Here is a 16266-nt window from a genome sequence, read left to right on the forward strand (position 1 = left end):
AAATGGAAATACTCAAGTACAAGTACAATGTTTGTGACAGCAATGTGCAGAAAGTTTAAGGAAAACTTAAACTAAAGGAAAACACAACTTCATGTTTGAAAATGTGTCATCTGGTTGTAAGTTCATTTGACAATTTATATAACCTTAATTGCAAGCACTTCACCTGAAAACACCTGATGAAGCCCGAAGACACAGTTTATTCAGGAGATGACTCTACTTGCAGCCAAATATTTATTCATATTCAGATTATCAAGCTGCTGCAATGTGCGTTTTATGATGGCGTTGGTGTGTTTTTTTAAATAATCATTTACGCTTTTTAAAAAGTACGTATGTGGACGTAATAGTCGCTAAATAAAGCCCTGACCTTTGAGTGAGTTAAAGTAACTTGTGTGAACAAAGCATCCTCGGGGCAGGGAGCCAGAGAGAATGAGTGTTATGTGGAGAGACCTGTTCAGCAGCTCTAACAGCATCATCAGAAACTATTAAGTCAAACAGACAAACACTTTCTTTCTTTTTCCCCATGTTTTAATTCTTTGGGAGTAACATGATGAAAGTATTGGACAGCAGAGCGTCGACTCTTACGCACTCACACAGCAAAGTACACGACACAGCACAGCGTGAAACACAACCATAAAAACAACAAAAAGAAAAGAACGACAAAGCCTTCACGTCAAAATGCTGGCAATAAATAGGCTGATCTTATTAAATTTATATTCAATACTCTTCTGTACAGATGGTCTATGAATTACAATACATCAACCGAACAATCCTCTTCAGGAAGAGCAACACGGATACACAAAAAAAATCATGTAAACAGAGAAAGAAAGAAACAGGGTTGGCAGAGATCCCTCTTTCGTACGCACATTAAATCCACACACTCACACACACGATCGACGACCATGCAGAGGATCCAGAGTGCGCCCTATATGAGGCAACAAATAATTATGAATACAGTACATCTTTCTCTTTTCCCTCCACATGAATTTGCGTACACACACACTCACACAATCACTCACAAAAGGAGCACGGGGGAGCACACGGGTTTCGGGGGCGATACGAGGAGGTGGAATGTGATTCAGCAGTGGAGGGGTCAGAGATGAAAACTGGAAAGATTGTGAGAGGTGGGAGTCTACTCTTCCAATGTACGGAAGCCGTTCTGCATGTCCTCCACTAGCTGAGCGTACTCTGCCTTGATCTTAGCCTCGCCGTCCTTCACCGGGTCCTGTGCAGACAGAGAAATACAGTCAGTGAGCAGAAAACAGGATCTTTGTGAAGGATCTGTGGTGATGAAGCTTTGGCTGTGACCGTCACAGATGACTTTCCAAGAAAAAGCTATTGTTCCGTGTTTCCTTGTTCCTGGAACCATGTACAGACTTAAAACTGTCAGCGCTGACTAAGACAACTGAGTAAAATGTAAATAAAAACAGAACACATCAAATTCAGGATGAGGGTGCATAATGATGCAAATACAGCACCAGTCAATACTTTGGACACAGCTTCTCATTCAATGTTTTCTTCATTTTTATTACATTTTCTACAATGTAGATTAATATTGAAGACATCAAAACTATGACGGAACACATACGGAATTATGTAGTAAACAAAAGAGTTAAAGTCTTCAAAGTAGCCACCTCTTGCTTTGATGGTCTCAAACACATTAAGAAGGCAAGAAATTCCACAAATTAACCCTTTAAAAGGCACACCTGTTAATTGAAAACCATTACAGGTGAGCAGCTCACGAAGCTGGTTTGTTTTTTAATCTACAGTGTTGAAAATAATAAAAATAAAGAAAAACCATTGAATAAGAAGGTGTGTCCAAACTTTTGACTGGTACTGTATATTAGTGCATTATATATCTGTACTGTTTGTTCTGTATTTAAGTCAATGTAGGTCACAAAGGACTTGCAAATCATCGCATTTTGATTTTTTCATGATTTTCACAGCATTCCAACTTTTTTGCAATCAGGGTTGTAATTAAAAGTTTTGTTTTTTAACTTGCTTGTTGCTTTGGAAACTCATAAGCTCATTAATGTTGCTGGCAATAATGTTGTTACAATGTTTTCATGCTGTGCCCTTTTGCAAGGTCTCACTTGAAAAATAATAAAAGATAACACAACGGGTGGAGGTCATTGCGTCAGGTAGAGTAAAAAGCAATTATAAAGCAATTAAACTTTCCACTTCTGCTTCCACTTTCCACATTGTTTCAACTCATAAATGCTCTCAGCGTACTGCAACAAACAATACGTCAACAAGTTCAAAATACTCCTTCAAGGATCAGCACAAAGGGACTCTTAAGCTGATGTAAAGGAAGACTTCCTGCTGAACGTTAAAGCTGGGGGAGGCAGTTTATATTTGAAGTCACTGGGCAAAAATTCCATAAAAACCTGGGAGAAAGCTAGACTTTGGTTCCTCAGCTGGCTGTTTTTTAGGCCCATAACAAGAGACTTTGGCCAATCATGAGTAATTTTAGAAAATTTGGCTGTTCTGCAGATGCAGATAAGCGTGCATGTGAATTCATATGGTGAAAGCCTGATTCAATGGTGCAAGAAATGTCTATTCCAGCACTAGGAACAACTTCCTACACTGCAAAACAAAATATCAAGATGGATTATCAAAAAAAAGTCTGAGAATAAACACAATAAAACATGTAATTATGGTGAAGAAGTTCAAAGAAAATGTTGTGAATAGTTCAGCCTTCTGCTAACTGTAACCAAAGGCCTAAAACACAGGATGTCATCTCAAACACAGACTTACAAGTTTGCAGGAAGAAAAAAAAAAGAGGATTAAAAAAAAGCCTCAGGATCACAGTCATGATTCGGATAATTCAAATAAATGACTACAACTCGTAAAGGTTGCTGTATGAAGCCTGATCACATGTTTGTTTCCAGATTATTGCCTACTCCAGCTTTAAAAAAATAAAGGATACTGCATTGCTTATGACATAAAAGTCCAATTTGCACTTCCCCACCTTGTGACCTCTGCAGAACAATGAATGCTTTACATCACAAATATGTTTCCCTTTGATTTCTTTTGATTATGGGTCTTAAAGCTCGAAAACAATTCCATAGTTTTAGAAGAAATAAAGAAAAAATACAAGATCTAAAGGGGTTTAAAGATCAAATTATAATATAATTGACAAATTCATTTGTATTTTTGCTATTCTATGGGCTTCAAATCAACCTGAGAACAACTAATACATAAGGCAGAGGAGACGTATCCAAGTTTTTGGACACACACACACACACACACACACACACACACACACACACACACACACACACACACACCTTGAATTTCATTGAGCTGAGCCTGTAGAGGATTTCTCCCATGTGCTCCTTGATCATGGCCCAGGTGATCTTGTTGTCGCTCTGAGCTGTGGTCTCCACCGCGTGCCGTGCCATATCGTAGAAAGAGATCGTGTTGGAGAGGATGCCCACTGTCTTATAGAAGGGACAGAACCTGAACAGAGACGGACACAAGAGTCAGCCATTTTGGATCTAATACCAACAGAGTTTCACTTTCTCTCGAGGGTTACTTTGAACTTTGATCTAAATGTGGGTGAGAACATGCTACATCTAGTATGAAGTTACCTGTCGTAAGGTGTGTAACCGTTCTGCTGCAGGAAGTCGTCTTTGAGCAGTTTGGCCACCTCCAGGGTGATTTTATCGGTTTCTGCCAGTGATGCCTGTTAAAATAATGTGTAAATGACTTCAAAATGTGTTTGAATAAGCAGACCTTGAGGCTCGATACAGGGATAGAAAAAAAGTCTGATTATCCAAAGATCAAACTTGCTGCATTACCTTTCCGACAAGCTGCACGATCTCAGCCAGGTCCTCCTCCTCCTGCAGGATCTCCTTGGCCTTGGTACGCAGGGGCACAAACTCGGGGAAGTGTTTGTCGTAATACTCGTCCAGAGCGCGAGTGTATTTGCTGTAGCTGATCAGCCAGTTCACAGAGGGGAAGTGCTTCCTCTGAGCCAGCTTCTTATCCAGACCCCAGAACACCTGAGAGAGGAAATCACCATCAGCATCATGAGATAAAGAACTGAGCACCTTTAAATCAACAACTTTATCAGAATCTGAATCTGATCATTTACCTGCACGATACCAAGTGTGGCTGAGGTGACAGGGTCAGAGAAGTCTCCACCAGGAGGCGACACACTGAAAGTAACAAAACAATTTATTTAACTTGAAGTCCATACAGGCTGTGCAGAGTAATGTCCCCCTCTAGTGGATCAATCTGTACTCACGCTCCCACAATACTGACGCTGCCCTCCCTCTCAGGGTTGCCCAGACACTTCACCCTTCCAGCACGTTCATAGAAGGAGGCGAGACGGGCGCCCAGGTAGGCAGGATAACCGCTGTCTGTGGGCAGATACACAGTTTTTATTTTAATACTAAGTAAACATGACTACAAGATTTCAGAGAGTTGACCAACAAAGCAAAAAGGTACCAGCTGTAACTTCTGTAGAGCTGAATTAAAGGATTTATTTATTATTATTGGGTTTTTTTGTGTCGTTAGTTTGTTGATTATTCCTTTTCTTGGGCATCCTTATTTGGGAAATACCAGTTTGCCTTGTATATATGTTTGTCTGTTTACCCTATGTTTTGTTATTTACTTTGTGAATATATACCTTGAAAAAAAGGGAAAAAATGCAAGGTACAATACTGTAAAGAAAACGAAATGACTGATTATGTTTGTGAAAGTAAGAAGCCTTGCAATAAAGTATTAAAAAAGAATTAAAGGATTACATATGTAGACAAACAAGTGCCAGATGGTGTATTCAGTGAGAGAAGATTGCCTTCACATACTTTACTTTTAGTTGAGTGGAATTTATTTAATTAATTCCTGACTTTCACAACTTAAATACACATACAAAAAAATGTAATAAACAGCAAGCCATTACTTTTTAAGTGATGACAAACCGAAGCAAAGCTTTGTACAGTTTCCTTTAGATTTATACACTGAAAACTAAAGAAATAAACTAAATATACAGTGCTTAACAAATGTATTAAACCTCAGGTCTATGCCACAGCTGCCTTAAATTAACAGCATTAGTAATTCCCAAAATCATTTTTTATGTTTCTGTAATGGTTAATGGTTAACAGCAGTATGTAGAAGCTCTTTAACGAAAATGATATTTTTAATGCGAAAATATAATTATTACTGTTATCCATGAATTTTTAAAATTTACTGTTTCATAAAAAACTGTAAAATAGTAAAGCACATTATTATTTCTTGATTAAGATGTTAAATTATAGTTATTTACTTGCTTCCTGAACATAAAAATGAGTTTTAGTGGTTGAATGTTGTGCTTAATTATTTTCTGATTTCTCAGAGAAACCCAGTGAGCAAATCTGGCTATCAATAGGAATTCAGTAATATATAATATACTATAAATAACAATAACGTTTTTAGCTTTTGAAAGATTTCTAAAATATATATATAATATATATATATATATATATATATATATATATATATATAGACAGGTGGTCTAGTAAATTTGTTTAGCACTGTATGTATATCATATATACAAAAATCATTTACACTAGTTTTCATACCTCTGTTTTATTCGTTTATCATCTTTTTTTAATGTATTCAAATATTCCACAAGTTAAGTTCTCTGTTTATTTATACATTTTTGCATTTGTTCTAATATTTGCCTTGAGACTCACTTAATCAAACTGCCCCTGTGTTTGTAATTTTGTGTGTTCTTTAGGTTGTTTATCATGTTTAATTGTTTCTTTGTACTTTTTTATTGTCTTACCGTACTTTTAACTTTGTGACCTTGCTCTGTGAAGGGTGCTATACTAAATAAACTTCATATACTTATTAATCCTTTCAGCTGTAGCTAAAGCCAGAAATACTGAAGCCTAAAGTCTTAAACTCTTATTATAATCTCCAGGAGACTCCAAACTTACCAGCAGGCATCTCAGCCAGACGGCCCGAAATCTCCCTGAGAGCCTCGGCCCAACGGGAGGTGGAGTCGGCCATCATGCTCACGTTGTATCCCATGTCTCTGAAGTACTCAGACAGCGTGATTCCTGCCAAAACAAACGGAGTTAGTGTGCACTACTCATGTTTGTTAATCTTCCTACAACCACAGGAAGAAGGTGAATGATTGTTTTAAGTGTTTAAAGAGTGTTCACCTGTGTAGATGGAGGCTTCTCTGGCAGCTACAGGCATGTTGGAGGTGTTGGCGACCAGTGCTGTTCTCTTCATGATGCTCTCCGTCTTCCCGTCCACCTCCATGGTCAGCTGTTGGTCACACAACACTGTCAGTCACTCTGAACGCCAATTAACTTTAAATACAAGCTGCACAACACACTCAAATAGATGTTGGACGAATTGACACTAACTGGCAACCATAGACACATATTTTGGACATTAAGAACATTTTGGGAAGAGGTGTTTGAGGCTCTTAAAGAAGTGTCCCAACAAAATTTCACAAAAGATCCAAAGGTTGCAGTAAAGAAGAGACAGTACAGGCAAAAACATGTCTTTTTTACACTGATTAATTTTGAGGTTTTGGGCTATTTTTCTTCCATTACACATCATCTATCAGAATAGTGGAAAGAAAAAACATCCAAAAACAAACATTTATGTGTATATCTTACTATATTTGATCCTTTTGCTGTACTCTGAATGTAGTCTAAATCTGGTGATCACAGGCATCGTTAGAAAGCTCCCACTCTCCTACACAGTATCATGTGTTTTACATGTTATATATTGTTGTTGCTATGAATCAGGTACAATATTATGTCTTCAAATAGTTTTTTTCCATTAAAGAATGTATGACATCTTTAAAGGCCATTTTCTCAACAAAATAAAATAATAACTTTCAAACTTGCTTTATCCGATGTTCAGATTTATGTTCTGGAAATATATGCAAATTAGTGCATATTCAATGAGTTAACACATCATTTGCATATCTAAAGATACCGTTTCAAAAAAAAATTGTCTTAATGTAAATAATAAACTGGGGAAGTTTCATGGTGACATTTATACGTTTAAAAAATAAAAAAGGCACCGATGGAAGAGACAAAGTTAACAAAACATCCTTGCCTAATTTTGCCAACAGCAGCAATTAAATGCATAACAGTTAAGTGGTTTACACCTTATTCCCCCCCAATATGGACTGAGAATGTATCTGAAAATTGGCAGCTGTCTCTACCCACCTCGGGGAAGTCTCGCAGTACTTCTGACATCTCGTTACCACGCTCCCCGCAGCCGACATAGATGATGACGTCACTGTTGGAGTACTTGGACAGGGACTGAGAGATGACAGTCTTTCCACAGCCGAAGGCTCCTGGGATGGCTGTGGTTCCTCCCTGCACACATCTGCACACAGAGGAGAGACGTGATGAGGGAAACCTTTCCAACACGTCTTGAGTGAAAAGATTAAAAAGGACGATGTGAGACTCACGGGAAAAGGGCGTCCAGCACCCTCTGACCGGTCAGCAGCGGGTGATTGGCGGGCAGCTTCTCTGTGACGGGTCGCACTTGTCTGACAGGCCACACCTGCACCATGGTGAACTTCTCCTTCACCCCCTCGAACTCCAGCTCCATCACCACGTCCTGACACAGAGACACACAAAACATCAACAGAAAGGCAAGGCAAGGCAAGGCAAGTTTATTTGTATAGCACAATTCAACACAAGGTAATTCAAAGTGCTTTACATACACATTAAAACAGCAAGACACAGTTGAAAACAGTAAAAACAGTCAATTAAGACAGGGAAATAGAAATAAAAATACAAATAAGATAAAATAAGATACAGCAGGATAAGAAAATAGATAAAATAATAAAAAGCACAAGCAACTTCAGAAACACTAATACAGCTGCGGCTGGAGGTGCAGCGAACTCACGGAGACGTCGTAGTTTCCGGGTGGAGCCACGTAGGTGACGGTGCCTCTGTTCCTGGGAGGCAGCATGATCTTGTGTTTGATAAGGGAGTTCTCGAACACATTGCCGTAGATGTCTCCTCCTGTGATGTGACTGCCAACCTGACAGGGATTTAAAATAAAAGGAAGGTGACATAACTGATCATTTAGGCATGTTAAACTGAAGGTTTGAAGTCAGCAGAGACACACACCCGCAGGCTCTTGACGGGAGAAAACTCCCACTTGAGGTCTCGGTTTAGGGCTCCGATGTTTACACCTCTGGGGATGTAGATGCTCTGTGTGATGTCATTGATGTCCTTCAGTGGTCGCTGGATACCGTCAAAGATGGAGCCCATGATTCCTGGACCCAGCTCCACAGAGAGAGGCTTCCCTGTCCGCAGCACAGGATCTCCAACAGACACACCGGCTGGTTTCAAGCTCAGGAAAACGTTATTATTCACATTTACATACGCAAGATCCTACTTTTAACACGGCAGAGGGTAACACGGCAACATTCATCTATCTGCTGGCCCCTAATTATACAAACTGAATGAGTAAAATACTCTATTCTGAAAAGAAAAAGAAAAGAAAAAAATAATCACTTTTCCAGCTGAGAAAATCACTTTAAATCAGACCAGAAAATTAACTATCTTCACAAAGTGTATAAAACATAAATAAATAAAAATAAATACATTAACATATAAATGTGTCTATAAAATAAATTAGTAAATAAATCTGGATATTTAATAAATCATAAAATATATACTTGGGAAAATAATATATTTTTAAAAATATACATATAAATAAATCAAATCAATCTATCAATACAGAATTTATTCAATAAATAGTTTAAAAGTAATTTATTTAAAAAGACAATACTACTACCAAGAAAATACTGGTAGTCTACTGAAAAAAATAAATGTGACATAATTGAATAAAAGTCCCCTGAAATTAAATAAAATAAGTAAAAAACCTGTTTGTTATTTATTTATTGAATAATGCTGACTTATTTTATATTTATAGTTCTCCATATATTTATGTTTATTGCCCTTTTTTTCAGGATTTATGTCATAGGCATATTTATTTATTTTTTAATTTATCTAATATTGACTTAAATATATAGTAGCAATACAATGGATCAATCTGAGAGCAGTTACATTAAATAAAGGTGGGAAACGGACAGTTGTGTGGTCAAAAGGATACACGTCTCCTCGTAGACCTGGATGGTGGCCATGTCTCCCTCCAGCCTGATAATCTCTCCCACCAGCTCGCTGTGGCCGACACGGACCAGCTCGTACATAGCTGCTCCTGCCATGGCTGTAGCTGTCACCACTATGTAAACAAACAAGTGATCAGACGTTAAACAATGAAACTCCAGGAAGCAAAAGAGCAGGCGCTAAACAAGTTTGTCCTCTTTACGCTGGTAAATGACTCACAACTATTGTATTAAAAGGGATGATAGATAACAATGAGGGAAACTGGCTAACTGATGTTTTTGGGTTATAAGGAAGGACATTAATTTACTTATAATTATTATTTTTAATTATCAAAAAAATGTAGCATTTTCTCTCAAAATGGAAATTGAGATTTTTGAAAAAATTGTTGTTGTTTTTTTGTTTTTGTTTTTTAAACAACTCTTCACTTCTTTCCAGATGTGTATTTGCTACATCACTGTCAATCGTAATGGGACAGAGCATTTTCATTGTATTGTCTGTATTACGTAATAAGTAATTGGATATTTGTTTTCTGTGGCCACAGTGTGTTGTTTGTTGTTTTTGTCTATGTTGGAAAATGCAATAAAAAATATAAAAAAGTTTGTCCTCTTTCATTTCCTGTTTCGGCTTAAATACTGTGGTGAAGCAGAGCATGCAGATTGTGGAGAAAGAGTTTAATAGTGATGATGGTTTTTATGTGTGTGGTAGACCAACCTGGTCCGGAGACTCCATGAACGTATCCAAACTGGCTCTCCCTCTCCTCATCCCTGATCTTGGGCAGCTTGGACATGTCCATCTTCACAGGTTGATCAGTCCGACTGGAAATAGAGCAAAGAGGAGACGATGAATGTGAGGGAGACACAGATAAAACTAAAGCAGAGGGGAAAATTAACCAGAGGAGCACAGGACCTGCCTTGTCTCCTCCACAGTGTTTGCTGAAAACAACCTCCGTGTCGACATTTTAAGTATTGACTTTTATTAGCAGCCATAAAGTAGCTTTGTGTCAGAGAGCTTTGATTACAGTCATTTAATCTGAGACCACAGCGCCAAAATCTGTTTAAGACCTGAGCCAACTGGTTAATATGAACAGAATAAATACTGTATGCAGCAGGTGCATCCCTTTTAGATGCTGATTATTTATGGGCCAATCACAGATATATCACTATCGGCATCTGCTTATACTGTATGTTATCTTTTTATCCGCCAATATGAACTTTTTATTTTAATAGAACATATTAAAAAAAAAAAAGATGCCTGGAGTGACTTAAAAATGTTGTTAGCCATTTATTTTATGTATTCTTGATACAAAAAAGTGATCAGCAGTCAACATACAGTACTAGTGTATATTTAGCTATTTATTTTTTATTTAGTCTTTATTTAAATGATCAGCAATTGATTTTTTTGTAAACTATTCTTTAGACTGAGTTGCATGTGTTATGTAATGTATTGTATGAATATGCATGTTAAATATTCTTAAATAGAGATATTTCTAAGAAAGCAACCCTTTTGAGTACCTTTGCATGGTCATATTGATGCACAATCCACATAGAAAAGGTCATATTTAATTCCAATTTTAAAAAATCACTATATTAGCTACCGTATGTTAGGGGTGTGCCATATCGTATCGTTCACAATAATATCGATATATTTTTTTTATGGTTAAAAAAAATGCATATCATGATATTGGCAACATTCCTACTTCTTGATGTAGTGGCGTAAGGCTAACAATTAAAGTTGTTTTAATCACAAAAAGCTACTTATTCTCTGTCGCTAAACACATGCAGCTTTCAAAATAAGAGCACGGTGTGTTAACAGAATCCACCACAGAACTTACAAGAAGATTGTCAAAATAAGATGCTTTAAATAAAACATACAAGTAACCTTTATTCTCCTTTACAAAATGTCATTAAAATATGCCCCCGAAATGATTTGCTCATACTCAAGAGTCAAGAGTACATTTTTTTGTATTTGGCAACTGTTGAGATTTGCACTTCACACTACATTTTAGATTTTTATTTATTTATACAGACTAAAAAAAAATCATATTCTCTGTATCTTTTTAAGTATTTAGTAATATCGTGAAGAATAATCGTGATCGTGAAATATTGTGATATTATTTTAGGGCCATATCGCCCACCCCTACCGTATCTGTCATTTTTCCCCTCTAAAATTGGTATCATAATCGTTCGCAAATAAGCCACATCTGTTGGCTTTAATCCCTTTTTCCTACTTTAAATTCTCATGCCAACTCAGACATAAACAAATCAAAACATCTTTCATCAAAGCATCATTTTCAGCCTGATGTTTGACACAAAATGGCTTTTATACGACAGATTTAAACCAATTGAATCTTCTCATCAAAAAGGCAGAAAAAATATATAATATATAAAGACTCCACAAAATCTGAGATAAATATTTACATGGCATTGTGTGAACCTCCTACTGTAGCAGTGGAAACAGCCGGAAAAAAGGGCAACATCACTGCTCACGACTCTTTACACCTCAGCATTACTGTGCCTGATCTAGGCCATCCCCCTCATCTCCTTCTCCTCCTTGGCTGCAGTTAAAGTGCAGTAGTACAGTCAGTGTTACGTGTCAGGCTAACATTAGAGGGGAATCCCACAGAGCTGCATGTTCCCCTGTTTTACCTTCACATATGTGCACAAAAAAATCTGCAAACATGCTTTTAATAGAATAACAAATATCTCCAAGGGTATCTGTGCTCCACACTATCCTGTCTCCCTGCAGCTACATGCAGGAGAAACACAAACACAAGCTGTCATCAGTCGTGACAGGAACCCCTCCCCACAGAAAAGAAGCTGCAGATGCTCTGCACACACTGAAGAGCAGCTTTATCTGCATTATACTGTGTGCATTCCACAAAGCAGAGCCATACAACATTCTCATACTCATAATGTGGTATTTCTCACTCGCTATCTGACACTCATATCACACATACAGCACTCTGCATCCATGCCCTTTTCTTGTCCTTCCCACTGATGCACAGATCTTCCTGTTTACGCTCGGCTGCTGAGCCCATCTGTGCAGGAGCAGAGCAGCTCCACCAATGGACGAAATGCAGGAATTACAGGAGTGACACCTTTAAAGGCTTCACTCTGTTCTTCCAGCACATTATTTTTTACAACAAAAGGACCAAAACAAAAAAAAACAACAACCTTGCTTTCAGTTGGTAAGTATGTGCTTCTCATCTCATCAAACACAAACTGAGCACACCTATGGCTAAATGATTGAATCATCTGATGTCTTTTTAAAGAGCTACAAAGAGTAGGAAGATAAGGTCCACTGTTCTGCTGATTAATTAACATAAGATCAAAGTCAACCTTCTACCTGCTTGATTAATTCAAAATGTACAAATTAAATTAATCGATACTTGTTCTATACAAGTCTCTATACAAGCAGTTAAGGTCACATTCTGATCTACCATAACAGACATCACACTTGATCATATGATCCTGGCACATGACTGACTGGCCTCGGTATATGAGTCTCTTTAAGGAAGTGGAAAAGTAGCATGGTGCAAAACTGGGAAGTATAAATCATGACTGTGTCGACATACTGGAGAAAATATATCTCCCTGACTACAATCCTCCACAGAAAATGGTCATGGAGCTTACTAAAGATAATTTTACCCTTCATTATTACACTGGCCTTATATGTTATGTTGGCTTATTTCTGATGAACAGTAAAGAAAGGTGGTTATGGTCAACCGAAGGGAAAAAATGTCAAATTAAAAGGTGAAAAAAAGCTTGTCAACCAGGCAGATTAGCTAACTATACCTGTATTTTGTGTAATTGAGGGTTGAAAGCAGGCTTTTATTTTATCTATGCTCAGTTTTGCATATTTGGAAAGCAGGTTAACAACACTGACACCAGACATATATATGTAGGCATTAGTGTATGTGCAAAAAAAGGCTCGAAATGTTACATGTGAGTGAGATGACCACACAAAACATCCTGACACATTCATGTAAATTGCAAACTCCTTGAATGCAGGTAGCTGATCGCATGACACGCAGCCAACATAGATTTCTTTTATTGAGTTAAACAAACCAATAGTAAAGACTAAATGGTATGACAATTACCTGCATATCGTGATATTAACGTGGTCTCGATGCAGTGATAATCAGTTTGACAGCTTTCTTTGAAACTGTACACTGGCGAGCGTTATTGACATAGCAAGGAGAGTGTAAAATATATAAAATAAATGATGAATAAACACGTCAGTCATTTCCCCTCACTCTCACTATGTAATAACAGTAAAAACAAGGTTAACAGTAAGCTAGTTTCGTAGGTTATTCGGTGTTATGAAAACGATAGCAGCCACTCGGCCTGGCTGAAAAATTGCTGGCTCAAACCATTTTGACGCAACGATGTAACACTTGCGACATTATTTCATTATCAACACACAAAAAAGGCAGCGTGAGTTTGTAATATGAAGAAATAACAGTTGTGGAAATGTTATAGTTACCGTCTGGTTGTGAAGTGGTGGTTTACTGTCTTGCCTCGAGAGAGAAACGATGGGTGCTGCGGTGCGTGACAGCAGACTGAGATCAGCTGACTTCATTCACTCGCTGCTCCGTTTTACTGCTGGGCCGCTGCAACTGCCGCCATTTTGGATCCGCCCCGCGACTGCCGCAAAGAGTTTACAGTTGGTGAACGTTGGAGATCAGTTACTCAAGATGAACAGTCGCATACAGCATCAGCGACAATAGTATCTGGCTAGTTCTCCCGCTGCGAATAGTCAATATTCACTCAAATATAAATATAATATATCGTCACCCTGTTAAAATAATCGCCTAACTATTTTTTTCAAGTTTTGCAGGAAACACAAAAAACTTCACCAAAAGTGTAATATATGACATTTATTGATCATTTCACTCAAAAAGGATGTAACAAAGGATGGCTATTGGCATAGTAATAACACTGTGTGTAAATTATGTAACTTAAAATAAATGACTTAGGCATTTTTTTGAACGTGCCATTGTGACTTAAGCAAGATATGGTGACACTTTATTTTGAAGGTGTCTACATAAGAGTCACACAAGCCTATCAGAAACATGACATGACCAGTATCATGAGCACTAATGTTACTTCAAAGTGTCATTAATGTTCATGACACATCCCATGTCATGTTTGCGACACGTTTATGTCACTCTTATGTAGACACCTTCAAAATAAAGTGTTACCATATCTTGCTTAAGTCACAAAGGCATGGTCAAAAAATTGCCTAAGTCACATAGTAGACGGTTGTGACTATGAAATTGTAGAAATTGCAGGTTGCATATTTAGTAATATTTATAAATACAAATAATAATCTTTTTTTTAAAATTGCTATTATAGGAGGAAGGAGGCAGAGAAAAACACCACAAAAACTTAAACTTCAGCAAAAAAAACCCATCCACAGCCCACAATACCTGCCAAAACATTTATGTAAAGTAAATAAATCCAATGTATTTTTGCACCAATAGGCTATGAATGTAGTTATTGCACTAGTTAGAATGTCATTATTGCACTACAATAAATTACATTTTCCTTTGTACAACATAGTGCACATTCCCAAATGTATTTAATTACTTTGATGTAACTATCTATTTTTCACAAATTTGATGAAATCAATGACTCATAACTTCCCTTTTACTTGTGCCATTTAAATAGGCTACTTTTATAAAAGATTTACAATTAATTTCTGAGACCAATCCGATCAAGTTGCAGAAAAAAGAAGAAAAAATAAATACACGTTAAAAAAAAACATTCATGACTCAAAACTCAAAGTTGGGACTTGGGTTTTGCCTTCTTGACTTGGGACTTGATCATACATTTGACTTAGAAATTCAGTGCAAAGACCCCTATTTGATACTTGCAAAACAATGATTTGGTCCCATGTCTGATATTTTTAGACTTTAATTTTCATACACACACGCAGAGTAAAGGAGGAGCATATCTCTCATGTGCTGAATATCTTTACAGCAACGTTTGAGCCAAAATGGAGGCGCTCTCACAAATGGCTGTGATTAATAATTTAGCCCACTTCATCCAAGTCCCTTTTTCTTACAGCATATTCTAAAATGTGGCGATGTTTGAGGAAATAAATGTTCTATGTTCAAGATTTTACTAATTAAAAGGCCTACCTCTCTTACCTCTCTAAATTAGTCAGGAAATATGTAGAACAACGTTTATGTTTTTTATTTAGTTTTCGTGACAGTGTACAAAGAAAGCATTTGCCTTTTTTTCTTTTTATTTTGTTCATCAGCAAAACTTCAAAAACCAGTTCCAGAAATGAAAGTACATAATTTGGAACAAGCATACTATGGCCTAGTGAAGTTGTTGCCCTGACTTCAGCCTCACAGGCTGTGCTTCTTCTCAGGTTTCCAGTACAAGTCCCGCCTCGTTCGCTATGATTGGCACATCTTGATCTAATCATGGCCCCAGGTAATTTAAACCTTCTCTTCTCAAATTTGATGACAATACTGTATATCCTAGAACACAAACACAGGGGTTAGCAAATATATCCTTTATGCCTGTTTTAATTTGCTATAAGCAAGGTTTGGTAACTACAGATTTTATGAAATTGCAATTAGCCTATGTAATCAGATTACAAAACAATAATCTATTACATCAAAAAATGCCCAATTAGACTATAGCTGCTTTGTTAAGGATTACTTGATTACGTCAATAAAACATGGTTATTTAAAAGGTTTCCAGGTTTGCAGTTTTGATAACTGGGACTTTACTAATAAATGTTTTTTAATAATGATAACTCAAAATGTTGTATAATACACTGAATATGAGTACACCTGCAGTATGTACCAGTACTGATTTGACTATATCTGTGTATACTAAATATCCAGAATGCATTTTATTTGCATTGAAAATGTTTTGAAATGTTTAAACAGGACAAAGAAGGGGCTGTGTGCATTTTTCTGTGTGCAATATTTTCAGTATTTGATTTTGAAGTAATACAAAAATAATTCAAATTAGATTATCCTTTTTGTAATCCAATGGATTACACTCCTACTTTTTTAAAGGCCATGTAATTTGAATTAACCAACTGATTACATTTCAAAGTAATCTGACCCAATGCTGACTGTAATTCAACCTGTGGAAATCCTTGGTTCAAAAATGACTTAGATAAAAGTACTAATACC

General features: G+C 37.0%; 1 protein-coding gene across 2 annotated transcripts; it reads right to left on the reverse strand.

The window, feature by feature from the left end:
- Window positions 1–523: 523 nt before the first annotated feature.
- Window positions 524–13716, reverse strand: atp6v1ab (ATPase H+ transporting V1 subunit Ab). Of its 2 annotated transcripts, none has more exons than XM_059327263.1 (15): window positions 13590–13716; window positions 9816–9919; window positions 9091–9219; window positions 8100–8314; window positions 7873–8010; window positions 7430–7581; window positions 7182–7344; window positions 6153–6261; window positions 5925–6047; window positions 4250–4364; window positions 4097–4160; window positions 3801–4004; window positions 3591–3685; window positions 3288–3459; window positions 524–1222 (listed from the first exon to the last, which is right to left on the reverse strand). In XM_059327263.1, the coding sequence occupies exons 2-15, from the start codon at window positions 9895–9897 to the stop codon at window positions 1130–1132; spliced, it is 1854 nt and encodes a 617-aa protein (XP_059183246.1). In that variant the 5' UTR covers window positions 9898–9919; window positions 13590–13716; the 3' UTR covers window positions 524–1129. The 2 variants fall into 2 exon arrangements, with proteins under 2 accessions (XP_059183246.1, XP_059183247.1); XM_059327264.1 differs by lacking the exon at window positions 13590–13716 and adding an exon at window positions 13204–13331.
- Window positions 13717–16266: the final 2550 nt, after the last annotated feature.

The sequence above is a fragment of the Centropristis striata genome, chromosome 23, assembly GCF_030273125.1.
Source record: "Centropristis striata isolate RG_2023a ecotype Rhode Island chromosome 23, C.striata_1.0, whole genome shotgun sequence".
Taxonomy (NCBI): domain Eukaryota; kingdom Metazoa; phylum Chordata; class Actinopteri; order Perciformes; family Serranidae; genus Centropristis; species Centropristis striata.